The sequence below is a fragment of the Myotis brandtii genome, unplaced genomic scaffold, assembly GCF_000412655.1.
Source record: "Myotis brandtii unplaced genomic scaffold, ASM41265v1 scaffold143, whole genome shotgun sequence".
Taxonomy (NCBI): Eukaryota; Metazoa; Chordata; class Mammalia; order Chiroptera; family Vespertilionidae; genus Myotis; species Myotis brandtii.
The window spans coordinates 246220-264247 of record NW_005355115.1 but is presented as its reverse complement, the minus strand read 5'-3'; the positions used below and the strand labels follow the sequence as shown (position 1 = coordinate 264247).

Below are 18028 nucleotides of genomic sequence, written 5' to 3'. Positions count from 1 at the left end.
TGGAAGACTAGGCCAAAGAAATCTGCCATTTCAAGGGTCTTGACTGTGATTAATATCCCTAGTTTTTAATTTGGGCTTAAGGAAGATAATAGTGACAGTGGAAGTATCTGGAATTATCCTTAAGGTTTTTGTATACTTAGAGATACCTGTGCTTCAAAATTAAAGATCAGCTTCTTTAGGAAGGTTTTCTGGATCATGTAGAAAAAGTAAAGGCATTATACATTATTGTTTCAGAGATATGAATTACTAGGTTTCTCTTTACATCTGTTATTGGATCGAAGGTCAGCCAGCCTTTGATGGTTGGGAAACAAGTGGATGATCTATGTAGGATTTTTCCTTGATCTCCCATCTGCCTTAGATTTATAACTACCTTATAACTTCTAAACATGGTGATGTCTCAGCAGAAGTGCAGTGAACTATAAACAGTGTGCATCCCAGCTACAGTATACTGTTACATGCATACATACAGTATATCAAACACATTAAATTGTACTTTCACTTCACATTGAGAAAAGCAACTGGAAAGCAGCAGTGTGGGTCCCAGATATAGTAGAATCCTTAAAATTTGAATATCAGGGTACTACCTGAAGTTTCAAACAAAGTTTTTGTTTTTATTATATGATACAGTAATTAATTGAGTTGAAATAAATTATTTTTTTTATAAGGAAGAACTTAAGATGACAGCTCTTTTATGCAACAACAGCTTGTGACAAGTACAGATTTATATCTTCCAAGAACTTTTTGCTGTGGTCTAAGTCTATTAAAAGCATGAACTTTATATTGTTACTAAAGTCTTATGCTATAAAATGTATCAGGTGAAGAGGAAGTTTGTTTTCTAAGGGTGAGTGTTGTTTTCTAAATGCATATGAAAAGCACAGGTCAACTTGTGAGTCCTTTAATTTAAAGCTTGCTAAAAATTCAGAAATATTTTTACCTTTCAAAATGCACAGTTATCTCTTAGTGTATACATTGAATTTTATTCTCCAGATATTGTGAATTTTGATGACATAGCTTCCTCAGAAAACTTACTCCATCTCACTGCAAACAGACCGAAGATGCCTGGAAGAAGGTTGCCTGGCCGCTTCAATGGCGGGCATTCTGTGAGTTACACTTACTCTTGTAAAACGAGGACTTTAGCAGCTCCAGAATCCTTCTGAAGATAAGATCGAGGGAGGCTCTATAGCAGCAGTTTCCAACCTGTGGGTTGCGACCCCTTTAGGGGTCGAATGACCCTTTCACAGGGGTCGCCTAAGGCCATTGGAAAACACATATATAATTACATACTGTTTTTGTGATTAATCACTATGCTTTAATTATGTTCAATTTGTAACAATGAAAATATATCCTGCATATCAGATATTTACATTACGATTCATAACAGTAGCAAAATTACAGTTATGAAGTAGCAATGAAAATAATTTTATGGTTGGGGGTCACCACAACATGAGGAACTGTATTAAAGGCTCACGGCATTAGGAAGGTTGAGAATCACTACTCTATAGCTTTACTGAAGTTTAAAAAACAGAAAGATAGCTGTTGCACTCAAGTGGTACATGGTTGTATTTAAGGAGATGTGGGGAATGTGTCCTGCTCATTTAAAGAGCTGGGAATGGAAGGTTCCAGAATCAGAAAGAGTGTCCTGAGACCATAACCACAGAGCACTCAAAAGAGGACATGGTATATTGTATAATCTGCCTGACCAACAACAATAATTAGAGTTGAGTGGTACATACACATTTTAGGAAAGATGGAAAACATCTTTCTCCTTGAAGTAGGAAGTGATTCATGTAGTACAAATCCTGGTATATAAATGTGGAACTTCCTTTTATGCTTTTTATACATTGCCGGGGATACTAGTAATGCTTTAGTGCTAATATATTCGTTTTTAAGCACTGTGGTGCTTTTAAATTACCTAACTAGAGAAAATTTTCACTGCTGAGAGGGAACCTGTTTTTCCCTCAAGCTATGCAAATGTCTTATTCAGCTTGAAATTATGTAACATCCTGTTAATAATAATGGAACAGTAGGTGCAGAGAACAGAGATAAAAGTTATTTATTTTATTATCAAGTACTAACTTTTCCTGCTTTGGTGTTTTCTGTTTCTTGATTTTAAAAAAATCATTTAGCCAACTCAAAGCCCAGAAAAAATCTTGAAGTCACCCAAAGAAGAAGATAGTGCCAACATAAAGCCATCTGAATTTAAAAAGGATTCTTGCAACTCTCCAAAGGTGAGGTGTGCGCTGTGGTCTAAGATTTATATACTATATAAGATTCTTTTTAAACGTCAAAGCTGTGTAATTTGATGTGTCCTTTAAGAAATATCTCTTCTGCCAAGAAATAAAATAATACCTGCTAAAAAATTGAATTGTTAAAGCTGTCACACTGTTCTCTGCAGATTTTTTTTTAAAGACCTCACATTATTTTAAAGGCGTAATATAAGAATATTATATGTTTTCTATTTGTTAAGGCATAGATCTATACATTTTATTTTACTTTCATGAAACATATACTCATTAGGGCAGAAGCATTCACGTGTTCACTTCTTATCTAGCTTGATGCTTGGTACGATAATAAGCACTGGAATGAGTGGTGGAATATATGGTTCCTCCCATCTATTTTATGATATTAAGACCCTTTTCTAAACTCTTGCCATTTTTATTTAAAGTAGTATTACCACAATGGAATCATATTTAAGAAGGTCATACTTCTTCCTTCCATTCATTCCAGGGCATTTGGCTGCTATTCCAGTTTATCAGATACACGTAATCAGATTCTCTGAGCTGTTAGCAGTCCATTGAAATTTTATTTGCTGTTATTTTAGTGAAATAGTAAAAATAGGTTGTCAAATCATGTATTCATTTTAATGCCTCTATATGTACTTCATAATTACTTGTAAGTGAAGCTCTTTGGATATTCTAAATAATAATTTTAATATGGAGGATCAAAACAATATTGTAATGGTGATAGAGTATTCTCCCATTATCTGTGGTGGATCTGTTTTCAGATCTCCCGGTATATATAATTTTATTTTTAATATGTATATGCATACATACCTTTTTCCTTTGGGGAAGCATCAGTGGCTTCTCTTTAGCGTATCAATTGCCAGGACCAGTTGATCTGATAACCAAGATGGCTACTAAGTCACTAACAGTCAAGTAGCCTATATGCCGCTTGGACACCAGGACAAACAGATGATTCACATTCTGGGCAGGACAGAACAAGACAACTCGAGATTTAATCACACTACTCAGAATGGCATGCAATTTAAAACAGGAATTGTTATCTCTGGAATTGTTTATTTAATATTTTAAGACAGAAAAGAAATATTTTCAGCCCAAGATTGACTCCAACTAACTGAAAGTGCATAAAGGGAAACTGCAGATAAAGGAGGGACTGTATATTCTTGCTTCTAGACATTCCACTAGGCAAACCATTCATAATGTAAATCTAATGTATTTTCTTTTTTTTTTTTTTAAAGAAAACAAAACCCTTGATAATTCTCACAAAAATACCTTAGTGATTTGCAAGTTCATTCTTTGGTGTGGTGTTTTCCAGTTGTGGACACCAGACTGCTTTTAGTATTCCAAATTTACTATTTATCTTGACATATTGCTTTATTCATCACCTTGCTGTAAAAACCTTTTGGACTTAAATCTAAATACAAATAAAATTACAATAATTTCTATTATATTTTCAGCCATCTCTGTACCTTTCAACACCTTCAAGTCCTTCAAAACCAAATGCGGCTAGTGTTTTAACTCCATCAGAAATCAAAGCTAAATTAGAAGCAGACGATGGGAAAAAAATTCCCTGAAAGAAATTAAAGCTGAGATGATTGAACTGCTGTGCATTGTGGAAGCACTGAAAAAGGAGCATGGGTAAGGAGACCTGGTTTGCTTCCTGGAGTACTACTTGACACTTGTGTAAAGAATTCTTCCAAATCATATGAAGTACAGATGTAGTATTCCAAGTTACTGGTACCAATAAGTATGTTTTCAAAGAAATTTCCATTGATAGTGCTTGTCTCCTCTTGGCAAAAACTTGAATTAGAAAACTTGTCCAAGTAGCCCAGTTATAGGAAAGGTACAGACATACCTATCATTTAAAGCTAGACATTTACTGGCCAAACTCAGGAGTTAATTAAACTTAAAAAATTAGGAAAACCATATTGTATGTTGGATCTGGGTATATCTTTTTGTATGTTTATTTCTCAGAGGACTTTGATCACTGTTTCTGCTAGAGCCAAGCTGCATGTTTATAAAAAAAATGGGTTGGGATAGGTGGTTTCTAAGACCCATCTCTTACCCCTGAAAGTTTTTGATAATGGTGTATGTTGACACATACCCTCAGTGAAAGTTAAGAACATTTTCTGCAAAAGCCCAGTAGTTAAACAGATCAAAGATCAGCTATCTAACTGCATGAGGGTGAAGGGTCAGGTGCTCTTTTCCTTTCTCACTGTCTCCTATAGCCTCTACAAGTATTTCCTGGAATCTGATGTAAAAGTCCGTACCAGATATCATGTTACCTCTGAGCTTGAATGTACCATTTCTCCCCCAATACTCAGTTGGCATTGGATTCTTTAATAAAAACAATATTGAGATGAATAATAGAGTGTATTTGTAGTTTGCAGAGCATTTTTATAAACATCTCTTGGATACAAATAAAAATTTATCTTGAATGACTACTTAAATTATTTTATGCATATATATCATGTAGGGAGAGTATTTGTAATTTGATATATAATGGCTCTTTCTTGAATCCTTTAGTTTTTCTCTTCTGAGTTCAGCTATTTTTTCACAGATTCTGTAATATACGCATTATAAACTATAAGTTATTTCATCTAAGAAATATTTACTGAGTACCATGCATGTACCCAAGAATTCTCCTGATTTGTTGATTTTGACATTTTACATTTTTGATACCAGGTGTGCTTAATGAACTAATAATTACATATACAAATTTAATGTAGGTGCTCTTAAATTAGCTGTAAAATGAATAAAATATTTATGATGTATATGTTTTTAAATATATTTTTATTTATTTTTTATTTTTTTGGTAATATATTTTATTGGTTTTTTACAGAGAGGAAGGGAGAGGGATAGAGAGTTAGAAACATCGATGAGAAAGAAACATCAATCAGCTGCCTCCTGCACACACCCTACTGAGGATGTGCCCACAACTAAGGTGCATGTCCTTGACCAGAATCAAACCTGGGACCCTTCAGTCTGCAGGCTGACGCTCTAGCCACTGAGCCAAACTGGTTAGGGCATGATGTATATTTTTAAACATGAGGTGTTTTAGAAGTCTTTACTTTCTCTGGAAAAATGAAATGAATGGCAGTAATTTAAACTAAAGAAGAGCATCACAGGAGAGTGTGTGTGTACACACACACAAATAAAAGAGAAACATGCAAATTGACCATCCCTCCACTATGCCAACCAGCCGATCAGAACGATATGCACATTAACCCAACAAAGATGGAGGTTAATTTGCATACACAGGCACGGAGCAAAGACTGAAGACAGCGTAGAAGGAAGCCAAGTGCTGCAGAAGGGAGCAAAGTGGTGGAGAAGGGAACGGAGCTGAGGCAGCAGAGACGGGAGTGGAGCTGAGGCAGCGGACACGGGAGGGAGCAAGGCAGCGGGCACGGGAGGGAGCAAGGCAGCGGAGATGGGAGGGAGCAAAGCAGCAGAGACGGCAGGGAGCCGAAACAGCGGAGACGGGAGGAAGCGAAGCGGCGGAGACGGGAGGGAGCCGAGGCAGCGAAGACGGGAGGGAGCGAGGCAGCGGAGAAGGGAGTGAAGCCTGCCAAGGCGGGCTTCGCTCCCTTCTCTGCTTCACTCCGGCCTCAGGAAGCCCTATTCTTGCAGGAATCTTCCTGCAACGGGCCTCTAGTATATATATATTCCATATATGTATGTATATTGATACAGAGAAATACTGTACAGTGTACAGTGATAAAAATAAATGAATTATGGCTACATGTGTCAACATGAATTTAAGAAATGTTTGGGGGGGGGCAGGAAAAGTAAATTAGAGACATACAGTATTATTTTATTTACATAAAGTTGAAAAACAAAACAGTATTTTGTTTCATGATACATTTGTATGCAAAACAGAATTAGAAAGAAGAAAAAGAACAATAAATACTATAAAACTCATCCTATGAAGGAGACGGGAGAAATGGGATTGAGGAGGGGGGGTCACTTTTGGGTATCAGAGGTACTGGTATTATATATTTTATTTCCTAAGCTGACTTGGAGTTCTTAGCTTTTTGCTTTGTTATTATATCTTTAATGCATAAATAGACTTTATGCATTCAGTATTAAAACCTCAAATACATAGAACAAGTCATTAAAAAACTGAGGGAGATTGCCATAGAAAGAGTGATGGAGTCAGTAATTTATATTTTCAGTAGAAAAGTTACAGGACAAGGTGTGTAGTTTGATCTTATTCTTGTAAAGAGAAAACAATGCTATGTAAAAAGCTTATATTTGTACATGTGTTTTTGAAAGGCAATAAAGTTGTGAAAGTAGTTCTAAATTATCAAAACAAATACTTAGAATAATGTAACAATATTATAAGTATAGATATAGAGAACAGGATAAATATTCTAGGAGTAGATCCTAATTTAGATATAAATTAAATGTATAATAAATTCAGAATAATAGAATAATTGGACAAAAGAAGCATTTTATTTAATGAAAACTTTATCAAAATAGGAAGTTAAATAGCTTAGAAGTACATTTTATATCACATATCAAACTTAACGCTACATAAATATGAGTTAAATATTTTAAAAATTAGTAGAAAATTTAATCACAATATAGCTTTATAATCATTGAAACCACAGAAGAAATTAGTTTTGATATTATATAATTTAAAACTTCCTTTTTTCTCATATATTCTTCATGAGAATTTTCACAGTTTTCTCAAGCTATTTCTACAATACTCTTGAAGATAATTTTCTTAGTATATCAGGAGGCTGATAATGTCCACACTTTTTGCTTTAGAAATTTGATCTATTGATGTGTTCATGATGTTAAATAAAGTTCCTATTCCTCCAATTTTTTTTTTCCCCCCCCCCCCCCCCGCAAAAACCAACTATAACCAAACAAAAAACCTGAATATTTGAATACCGAACAGCAGTCATCAGAAATATGAAAATTTTAGCAACATGGAAATGTTGTGTAAAATACTTTGTGAAAAAGACACATATACAATATATATTGAGATGTGTGGAAGGAAAAATGACTATAAAGAGGTAGATAGAACATAGCAAAATGAACACGAGTTCAAGAAGAGGGATTGTTGGCTGAAGTTATTTTGTATATTGGTTTGGTTTTGGGATTTTAATGTAACGTTTAATTTAAAAAATAGAGAAGAGAAATGGTTATCTTATTTAATAAACTATAATTTGCCTTATACAGGGGCATATTTTGACATTCGTTTTACCAAATTGTTTAGGCCTGGGAAATGCATGGTAACTGAATATGGGCGATTGCTTCTAAAAACAAGTTGTTATTTTGTCATGAGCTGTTCTGTATTCACTTTAAAAAAAATTTATTCTCAAGTACTTGTGCCATGTTTTGTTGAGTATTACCTCTTATACTGAACCATTCCATGTAGAGATTTTGAAATTTTTCTCAATTAACATGGCTCTTTCCTTTAAAAAGTTTCCCCCATGTTTTTGGATGTCAGGCAACACAGAGACTGGTGACGTTAGTCAAATGTATATTTTAATTGAAAGCCTCAACAGTAATTAAGACTTTGTTTTTAGGAAAGAACTGGAAAAACTACGAAAAGATTTGGAAGAAGAGAAGGCACTGAGAAGTAATCTAGAGGTAACTCATTTCTGCCAGCATTGAGATTGCAGGCAGGATAAAGTAGATGTGTTTTTTCCATCCCAACTTGGTGATTGGTTCCACTACAAATGATGCTATCCTACTTCAGCTGGACACTCCTTGCTGCTTGTAACTATTTAATTAACCTCTTGCTGACTCCCTGTCACATTCCATTGTGTGATTGAGCACATGCTCTTTGTGCACTACCTCTCATTGGCGGTGCATGAGGCACGTGGGTAAAGCATGGCTCTTGCCTCTTAAGAGTGTCTACTTCTAGATCTTTTGCACTCAACACTACTTCTTACTGGAGCTAAGTTCTCTTTTTTTCAACTTACTTTTGCTGGGAGCAAAGCTGGTGGTGGTGGTGGTGGTGGTGGTAATGGGATGGCTATAGATTTGCTGACTTGAATCTCTCACTGAGAGTTTACTTTATAACTGTAATGTCATCGTCTTCATTGTGCTGATGACTGACAATTTCACTTGTTTTCTTTGTCTTCCTTAACTTTTTCCCCATTCTCACTGATTTTTGGCCTTCATTTGTCTTTTTTTCTGCATATGTCAGAGAAAGTGTGTCCTGCCTTTTTTCAGAGGCTCATTCCATTCTCTATTTATTTTATACTTTCCCCAACTTTTCCCTTGCCTCATTACACTTACCCATTTCTTCTGTTAGCACTGAGACATGGAGAGGACGTGGACTTGGCATTAAAAACTTGAGCTCCTCTTCTGGCTTCTACTCATGACTTCCAGTTCTAAACCATGGGTCAGTCAGGCTTAGTGCTTCCTGTACATTATCTCATTGGACACATATAACAACTTGTAGGATTATTCCCATTTTAAGGATGAAAAACGTTTAGAATGATTAAGTCACCGGTAGAGCTGAAATTTTTAACAAAAGCAGCCAGACTTCAGAACCTTTGCTCATAGGGATTAAGTTATACAGTTTGAACTTGAGGAAGTCACTTAGCCTTATTTGGTTTTGGTTGTTGAGGTGTTATATGTGAAGATATTTAGTCAATTATCAAAACTTTGTTTTTACCCTTATATGACACTAGAGGCCCGGTGCACGGATTCATGCACTGATGGGGTCCCTCGGCCTGGCCTGCGGGGATTGGGCCAAAACTGGCTCTCTGACATCCCCCAAGGAGTCCCGAATTGTGAGAGGGTGCAAGCCAGGCTGAGGGACCCCACCGGTGCATGATTGGGGCCGGGGAGGGACCGTGGGAAGGCTCCGGGGCATGTCCAGCCTGTCTTGCCCAGTCCTGATCAGCTGGACCCCAGCAGCAAGCTAACCTACTGGTCAGAGCATCTGCCCTCTGGTGGTCAGTGTGCATCATAGCGACTGGTTGAACGGTCGGACACTTAGCATATTAGGCTTTTAAATATAGAGATATCCCCTTTACTGGCTCTTTTCCTTCTTACAGGAAAACACTCTTTTTTTTATTTTTTATTTTTAGTCTAAATAAAACAAAGAAAAGCCCCTTTTCATGTCCAGATACCTTCTGGATCTACTGTAGTTTTCTCTTTTCATTTGGGATTCATCTATTGAAGAAGAAGAAGAAAAAGCATACATTAGCAGTCTCTAATTCACTTTTAATTCAGTCCTGGCATTGAATTCACCCCTGGCATTTTAGTTTACTGATGGCAACTCCAAAGTGTCTGCAGTTACCACGGCATTTCACATTTTGACATTGCCACTCTTTCAAGGATTTGCTTGATTTTTATGATCTTGCATTTTTATCTTTAACTTTTCCATCTCTTCTTCCTTTCTTGTGGCGTGAGGAGCTCCCTCAGTACTGTCCTTGATCCTCCTTTCTATGCATTCCCTCTTCTTCTCTGAGCCCCTGAATATCTTGATTAGCTCTAGTGCATCGCCATCTAAATCTAATCCTTCTTGTCCCATCTTCTATCTTGTGTTTCTAGCTATTAGTTTTCCTGGGTGTTCCACTTGAACGTAGACTTAGCATGTCCCCTGTGAAATTTATCATCTTCCTTTCCTGCTCTTCTGATTCTTTGTTTCTGTCAATGGTTTTGTTGCCCTTCTAGCATTTGGACATGGTACTTCTGTTCTCTTCTGATTCCATTCCATTCAGGCCTGTTAGCTTCACATCCTAACATTTATCTCCTTATTCCCACTATTTCTCATGCTCTTTATCTTCTGTTTGGCTTGGTGAAATTTCTCTCATTCTTATCTCAAATTTCCTTGCTCGGTACTTTTAAGAACTTTCTCTTAATTGCTGAATAAAGTTTAACCTTCTTGACTCGGCATATGTCTTTTATGACCTGATCCTAGTTTATCTCTCTTTCCTCACTTGCTGATCCTCCATTGTCCCTTACAGTTAATCATCTGAACTTCTATGCCTGTTTATTTTCCTTTTGTTTCATCTTCTCATGCCCAAGTTCTACAGATTCTCAGGGCCCAGCTCAGTCACCTTAAGTTGGTACCAGTCTTTTCTGATTAAGATTAATTTATGTTTCTCCAAGTTCATATACTTTAGTTTTGTAAGAAATTAATTTTATCTTATCATTGTTACATTATGTACTTCTTTTTGCCTACCTTTTAGCTATAAGACTGTTGGAGACAGGATCTGTTTCATCTTTGCCCATATCTTCTAACACAGTGCTATGTACATATTAGATAGCTAGTCAACTTTTGTCAAATTGATAAATGTTAGAGGATACATGCTAAAAAGGTCTTAAATTCCCAGTGTGTAACATGGTAGAAATTGAGAAATTTTAAAATGTTTTCTTGATTTTTATTCCTTACATTTTATACATACACATTTATATTCATATATGAAAATAAGATATAGGTAAGAGGAACTAATACAGTGTTGAGTCTCAGGATTGGGGGGATGAGGGGACATTGGGGGGATAAGGACACATTTGTAATATCTTATTCAATAAAGGGAAAAAATATTTTAAAAAATATTACAAGAATCAAATGAACTGTTGGGTTTGTTTGTTTTTTAATTGATTTGAGAGAGAAATGTTAATTTGTTGTTCACTTATTTATGCATTCATTAGTTGCTTCTTGTATGTGCCCTGACCGGAAATCGAACCTGCAACCTTGGTGTATTGGAGCGACGCTCTAACCAACTGAGCTACCTGGCCAGGGCCAGAACTGTTAGTTTTTGAAGAAAGTTGTTTGACTCACTATTTTTAGCCAAATCAGCTATTAGCCACTCAGTGACTTGTACTATTTTTTTTTTCCCTGATGGGGAAACTTTTCACTTGTATTTGTAAAAGCACTCTTCTTTAGGCATTTGAGTTTTAGAATCATCTGTTTAGAGGAGAAATTATATTTCCCCCAAAATTAAAAGTAGTACTTTGAGTTACTATGAAGTTAGCATTATATAGCACTACATATGAATAATGAACATAAAAGAACTAGATGAGAGAAACTCCAGCAATATAAGTATTTACCTAATTTCTAAATTTATACAGTCTGTCAGGAGTATTACGGACTGCATGTGGGATTATTTTTTCCACCCCCTACTCTCTCTTCTATCAGTGTTTTTTTCTTTATATTTCTGTGTATCCTCTCCCATTAAAATTGGTACAGTTGGTCAATGTATCTTTGGACTAGAGACAATAATAGCACATTAGGCAGGCCATTGAGCAATTTTGTCTTCATCCAGTCTGAAGACTAAGAATTGTCCCAATCCAATGCTGCTAAAATGTATAATAATCATATTAGTCTAATAATAATAATATCAAGAAAGATCCTGGAATTAACAAACCATTCTTTTTTTTTTCTTCTTTTAAATGTATTTATATTGACTTCGGAGAGGAAGGGAGGGGGAGATAGATAGAAACATCAATGATGAGAGAGAATCATCAATTGGCTGCCTCCTCCCTAGCCCCCCTCCACCCCACTGGGGATCGAGCCCACTACCCAGGCATGTGCCCTGACCGGGAATCACACTGTGACCTCCTGATGCTCAACCACTGAGCCACATGGCTGGCAACAGACCATTCTTGAATGGTTAGAATCCCTTGGAGAGGATTGTGAGCATATTGAATTACAGTTTTTTACTGACAAAAATGCTCATTGTATATAATAAAAGCCTAATATGCTAAGTGTCTGGTTGTCTGGTCAGCTGTTCAGCCAATCAAAGTGTAATACAATAATGATATGCTAAGGCCACTCAACCGCTCACTATGATGTGCACTGACAAAGAAGGGGGCAGACAGCTGATGGACAACCAGTCGCTATGCCGTGCACTGACCACCAGGGGGCAGACACTCCACTGGGGTCCAGCCAATCAGGACTGAGCAAGATGGGCCGGACACGCCCTGGAGCCCTCCCGTGTCCCTCCCTGGCCTCAATCGTGCACCGGTGGGGTCCCTCAGCCTGGCCTGCACCCTCTCGAAATCCGGGACCCCTCGGGGGATGTCGGAAAGCCAGTTTCAGCCCAATCCCTCAGGCCAGGCCAAGGGATCTCACTGGTGCACGAATTCGTGCACTGGGCCTCTAGTTGTTTAATAATGAACTATTTGTCAGAGGTTAGCCATAGCATGTATAGACTTTTGGGTAGAGGGATGATGCTTTCAGGAGATGGTAAGGCCTAAATATTTCCACATGCCAGGAAAGGTCAAAGATGATCAAAATATATCAATGTGAAGAGACTATAAAAACAGTGCTTTAGGGCCTTAGACTTTATCAGTACAAGTTCTCTGCCACTTACTAGCACGAAACCATTGGCATGGTATTTAATCTCTTTGAGCCTCAACTTAGTTGTAATATATCAAAATTACATAACTGTAGTTATTGTGATAATTTAATGAATTTTTCAAATTTTCTTAAGTTTCTGAATTGCGAACTTCTGTTAATTGAAGGATAGAGTTTGCCTACAGGTCAAAATATTTCCAGTACATTGAATCTTAAATGCATTTCTGGGATTTAAAGATAACAATTTAGAAGATGTTATTTGCAGGTACAGAAATTGAGACCAAGTGAGATTAAGTGATTTACCAATATCACATTGGTTGTACATGAAAAAGAGAACTAAACTGGTACTTTATGTATATATTTTTATTATTATTATTATTATTATTATTATTATTATTATTATTGCTGTTCTATACTGTCCCTTTTGTTAAAGGTCTGTGTATAAATTCTTAATTTGGTTTCAAAGATCCTCGTTCTTTGTGGGGCTGATTTTCTTAGTTCTTCTAAACGCTCACGTGGCATAACCTTTTTCTGGCTGAAACAACTGTAGTTGCCTTTGTGTTGTTCTTGCCTGCCATTTAAGAACTTGCATGGTGACATTTTCTTCTGTTGAACTTTGTACACACCATTGGAAACTGGATTTAGACTGGAAATCAGCATCTGTAGGCTTGAAAGTATGACCAGATCTTAATGACATATGATAAAATAAAATAAAAACTTGACTAGGGTAAAGATATTGTCTCTGCTGCTCAATCTATGTTTTGTATTTTAGGTAGAAATCGAGAAGCTGAAAAAAGCTGTCCTGTCTTCTTGAAGAGGCACAGACCCAGTATTTATAATGAAATGGGGATTCAGAGGCAACACTATGAACTTCAATTGACTTGTTACTTAAAAATAACAAATGCTGATGTTGTGGGAAAGAAATATGAGTATATGAACTATAATATCTATAGAAAAGTAGGGGGAGGGTGAATTTTTTTTATATATTTTGCTTTGCCAATATGAGGGGGAAAAGAGGCCTTATTTCTTACATGCTGGGATTGCAAACTTCTTTTTTAGTTTGCTTGAAAATACTACTGAATCTGTATAAAAAGGAAAATTCACAATAGTTTTTTTTATTGAAATGTATTATTTTTAAAGAGATCTATACTATAAATATGGTGATATCTTTACAAATAATCTGTAAAATATACTATTTGAGAGGGACAAATTAGCTTTATAGTAACTATAGTCACTACATTATACTTAGGGGATATGTACTTTGTATATATATAAATATGTATTTTTTCTTTCACTTTTAGCTTCTTACCCAGGATGACACTGTTGTGCCTGTTTGTTTGCAGTGCTGTTTATATTCTGGGTGATGTAATGGGAGTTTTCTAGCTGTATCCAGATTACTCACCCATGCATATAGGAATATCTAATGAATTAATCAAAATAATTTCTTCTGCTTTTAGAATATTTCATATTGCTTGCACTATAGGATTTATAAAAGGAATTTAGTTAAGATATATTGGGTTGTTAAATATATTTGGAAAAATACGAGCTATATTTTAAATTCATTGGGTATAAAGAACTAAAAATGTCAATTTATGTCAATTTAACCCTTAACTTGTTGTGCCTAAAAACTACAGCACATACATGGTATGCAAACACCAGCCTTATTGCTGTGCTTTTCTGCTTATTTTACAGGCTTCTCTATTACCCATTTCATAATCTTGTGATGTAATCCTTTATGCCCCTTCCTCTGATTTTTAATAATTGTAAACAAAACTCAAAACGTTCAGAAGTTCAGTGTGAGGTTTCATACTTTGACAAGTTATCATTATGTAAATGCTAGATTTTACAATGTTTAATTGACCTAATAGACCAAACTAAGTGGTGGAGATATTTTGGACTGTGATTTAGGAAGCAACTTCATAAAGAGTGTTAATATATCATTAAATTGTAGCTTATTTAAAACCAAATATAGTTGACCATATTAAAAATGCATTTTCACAAAATGGATGAATTAGCAGTTCCTTCAGAGTCATTTATGAACAGTTGGATATTTTAAAGTGTTATATGTGTAGTCTGAAAATGTCCGTTTTTATAATAAAAGTAGAAATTTGACATTCTTCATTTGCAAAATAATTTAGATTTTAAGATTTTTTTTATTGCAAATGACTTAGATTTTGAGTACCCTCTATCATGCTTCCTTTTTATGTTATTTTAAAGCACCAAACCAATATTTTTCTTTTAAAGTTTTGATCTTATAATTCTGAAATCTTGTATTAATTTTGTCACATTTCAAATAAAATAACTAAAGCCAAAAATAGTAGAAATTCCAATTCATAATTACTTCATATTAGATTCACAACTGGAGCAAACTTATTGTGTTGAATATGTATGTTTTAACTCTTTAAAGTCCTTGGGCTCTTCTGATGAGGTCATTACTGAACAAAATTGTTTACTCCTATTCTAATGTTTTTAAATGACTTGTCAAATGAATGACTTCCTTCTTGTTAAGTAAGTTAGACCTTACTTTCTTTTAATGAAAGTCCACAAGTAGAAATAAACAGTGTGTCCTAGAAATCATCCTCAGCTTTCTGTCTGAAAAAAATCTCTACGTGGCCCCTCCTCCCCCTAATAATGGGATGGGGAAGTTTCCAGCCGACTTCAGGCTATTGTTAGTTTCTGTTGGTCATTTTCTCACTAGCACATAAAGGCAAGATGGTCATGAGTTCAGAAATACATTTAAGTGTTTGCTTATAAACTTCCTCAATCAGAATAGAAAAGTAAGTACTGTCTCTATTTTTCTACCTTTGACCAAAAAGTAGAGAAAACCAAACAAACTCAAAGGGAAAACTTGTTACTTAAATCTAGCAAGTTACCAGTATTTGTCCTTGATATGGGAATTTTGTTAATTCCTATTCATAAAGTTTATAACACAAAATGGTGTGTAACAATAACAGCCTTTACTTGGTGGTAAATCATTATTATTTGCTCTGAGAACATAAATGACAGACAGGTGAGTAGCACGGAATCTGTCATTGCCAAGTTATTTGTGAATGTATCGTTCAGGTTGCTGTTTTTTGAAACACACAATATTACTAATTTTCCTAATTGTGCTTCAATATTAGAAGTAGTACGTGTGTGCACGCGTGTGTGACCACAAAGCTCCTTTACAGAATTTAATTCTGAAGCTTCTTCAGAAAATCTAAGTCTGCAGATGGGAGAAAGGAAAGTGGGCCTGGAGTAACAGATGATTCTTTTTTATATGCTTCTTACTGTGATCATTGAAACCAAACCCAAGTGCTCTCTAGGTGTTGGTAAACATTTTATGCTTGCATTTAAACTTGAAATGTATGAACAGAAGGAGACAATCAGTTGAAACCAGAAATGAGAATTGTTACAAACTTAATGGCCTTGTTTTGCTATAGCAATAAAATGACCAAGTGCAATGACTTGATTTAATAAAATCATCTTTTAGAAGTTGCTGCTATATTTTTAGCCATGAAATTTTACCTTTGTTTTTGCCTAACTTGCCTTTAGTAACTATTGCCTACATAACTGTTATGTAATGCAGTTTGGTGTTGTAGTATGCTAACATTCCGTGGTGGGTGGGAAAAAATATATATAAAAACTCAGAAACTCAACACTCACTGACTTGTTTACAGGTGCTGTAAAAAAAAAAAAAGCATGCTTATCCTTTAAAAAGAAAAATTAATAATAAAAAATACTATTGCCAGTCGTGTAGTCTCTTGGTTATTTTTTAAATTAACTTTAGCCTATGCTTAGTGCAGAGTACAGTGAAAATTATTTTATATTTCTTTCAGTTTTGTAAATAAAAGAAACTATAAATAGTAAAATGAAAGCATTAGAAGTTCTAGATCCATGTGATGTTTACTAAACATTTATGAGTCCGTTTTCTATGTCACAGGAATATTGGGGGAATTTGAATGATTTATATAAAGTACCTTCTAGAGTGCTTGGCATGGAGGTGTGTGTTTGTTTTTTAATGGGAGCCTCCCAAACTCTTCTCAAAAGCATTTTAGAGAGGTGGATGTGGAGGCCTAGTACTGCCTTTCTTTGGGGGAGATACCCCTTTCATTTGTGTTATATTCACAATAGAGCTGCTTCCATTTCACAGATTCCGCCTCTCTGGCCACCAGTGATTGGCAGAAGGGAGAGTACTGTGCCCAAATGGTGTTATTGACTTAGAAACCTTGAGATTTAAAACATTTGAAACAGCCGAAACCGGTTTGGCTCAGTGGATGGAGCGTCGGCCTGCGGACTCAAAGGTCCCAGGTTCGATTCCGGTCAAGGGCATGTACCTGGATTGCGGGCACATCCCCAGTGGGAGATGTGCAGGAGGCAGCTGGTCGATGTTTCTCTCTCATTGATGTTTCTAACTATCTCTCTCCCTTCCTCTCTGTTAAAAAATCAATAAAATATATATTTTTTTAAATCTCGTTTAAAAAAATAAAACATTTGAAACAAAGAGCTAGACTCAGCATGGGAGCTCTCTGCAGTTATATTCTTCTGCCACCTGGAAAAAGCTGATTTGAAAGAACCTACTTAATAAAGGGTAAAGAGATGCAAACAATCCACAAGGATTTTTAAACTGATGACGAATCATTCCTGAGTCCCAGCTACCCATGCATTGTTAGGTTCCTTAAGCATAAACATGTTCATAAACGTGGGTTTCTGAACTTATAACTGACAGAGGGAGACATCACGGACTATGCACCCTTGTTGAAAATACGCCACGTACATGGCTCCAGGCTTTCTAGAAATCCACTCAGACCTGAATCACAGAAAAGGAGTAAGACGCCACTGAAGCTCTCGGGCCTGGTGCAACACAGTTCAGCTCCGTTTGGGGGGAAAAGACAAGATCACTGGAATGGCTGGCAGCTGAGGGGGGTGTGGGGCGGGGGGCGGCGGTGCTGTGCCTGCTCGGGTACCTGCTGAGCGTATTCGAGAGCTGATCCTGAGCGCCTCTGCGTTCCGCCTGCCTTCTCTGTGCCACATCCTGGCGCTGTGAGCAGGGCTCCCACCGCTGCTGCGCGCCTGGCGCGTGACCTGCCACCCCACTAGCCACTGCTCTCAGGCGGGCACGTGCCAGCGACAGCCCCTGCCCAACCGCTACTGCGGCTCCGGCAGGATGGCGGGGAGCCGGGCGGGTGCGGCGGGTGGCGGTGCTTTGCCTGCTCTAGCACCCGTTGCCCGACCTCTGCCAATGACCAGGCAGGATGGCAGGGGTACAGGGAAGGGGGGACGCAGGTGCAGGTGTGGAAGCACAGAACGGGACGGCTCTGGGGTGCGGTGCTGTGCCTGCTCTGGTACGTGCTCAGCTGGCCGGCTACATTGCCCCCGCCCCCCACCAACCACCCCGCGCCAATTTCCTAAGTGGCTGGCTGCAGCTTCTGCAACTTATTCTTTAGCACGATCTGTCTTCTCAGAAGTTTGATTTCTACGGTCTTTGTAAGCAGCGGTAGCCTGAGGGTTGATGTCATCACCAGTGAAGGCG

General features: G+C 36.9%; 1 protein-coding gene across 1 annotated transcript in view; it reads left to right on the top strand.

Moving 5' to 3' along the window:
- Positions 1 to 16246, top strand: part of CD2AP (CD2-associated protein) — a 123341-nt gene extending 107095 nt beyond the window's left edge. The window contains 6 exon segments of the mRNA XM_014535406.1: positions 988 to 1100; positions 2127 to 2228; positions 3698 to 3794; positions 3797 to 3878; positions 7781 to 7844; positions 13289 to 16246. Of these exon segments, the coding sequence (XP_014390892.1) occupies positions 988 to 1100; positions 2127 to 2228; positions 3698 to 3794; positions 3797 to 3878; positions 7781 to 7844; positions 13289 to 13330 (500 nt within the window). The 3' untranslated portion in view covers positions 13331 to 16246.
- Positions 16247 to 18028: the final 1782 nt, after the last annotated feature.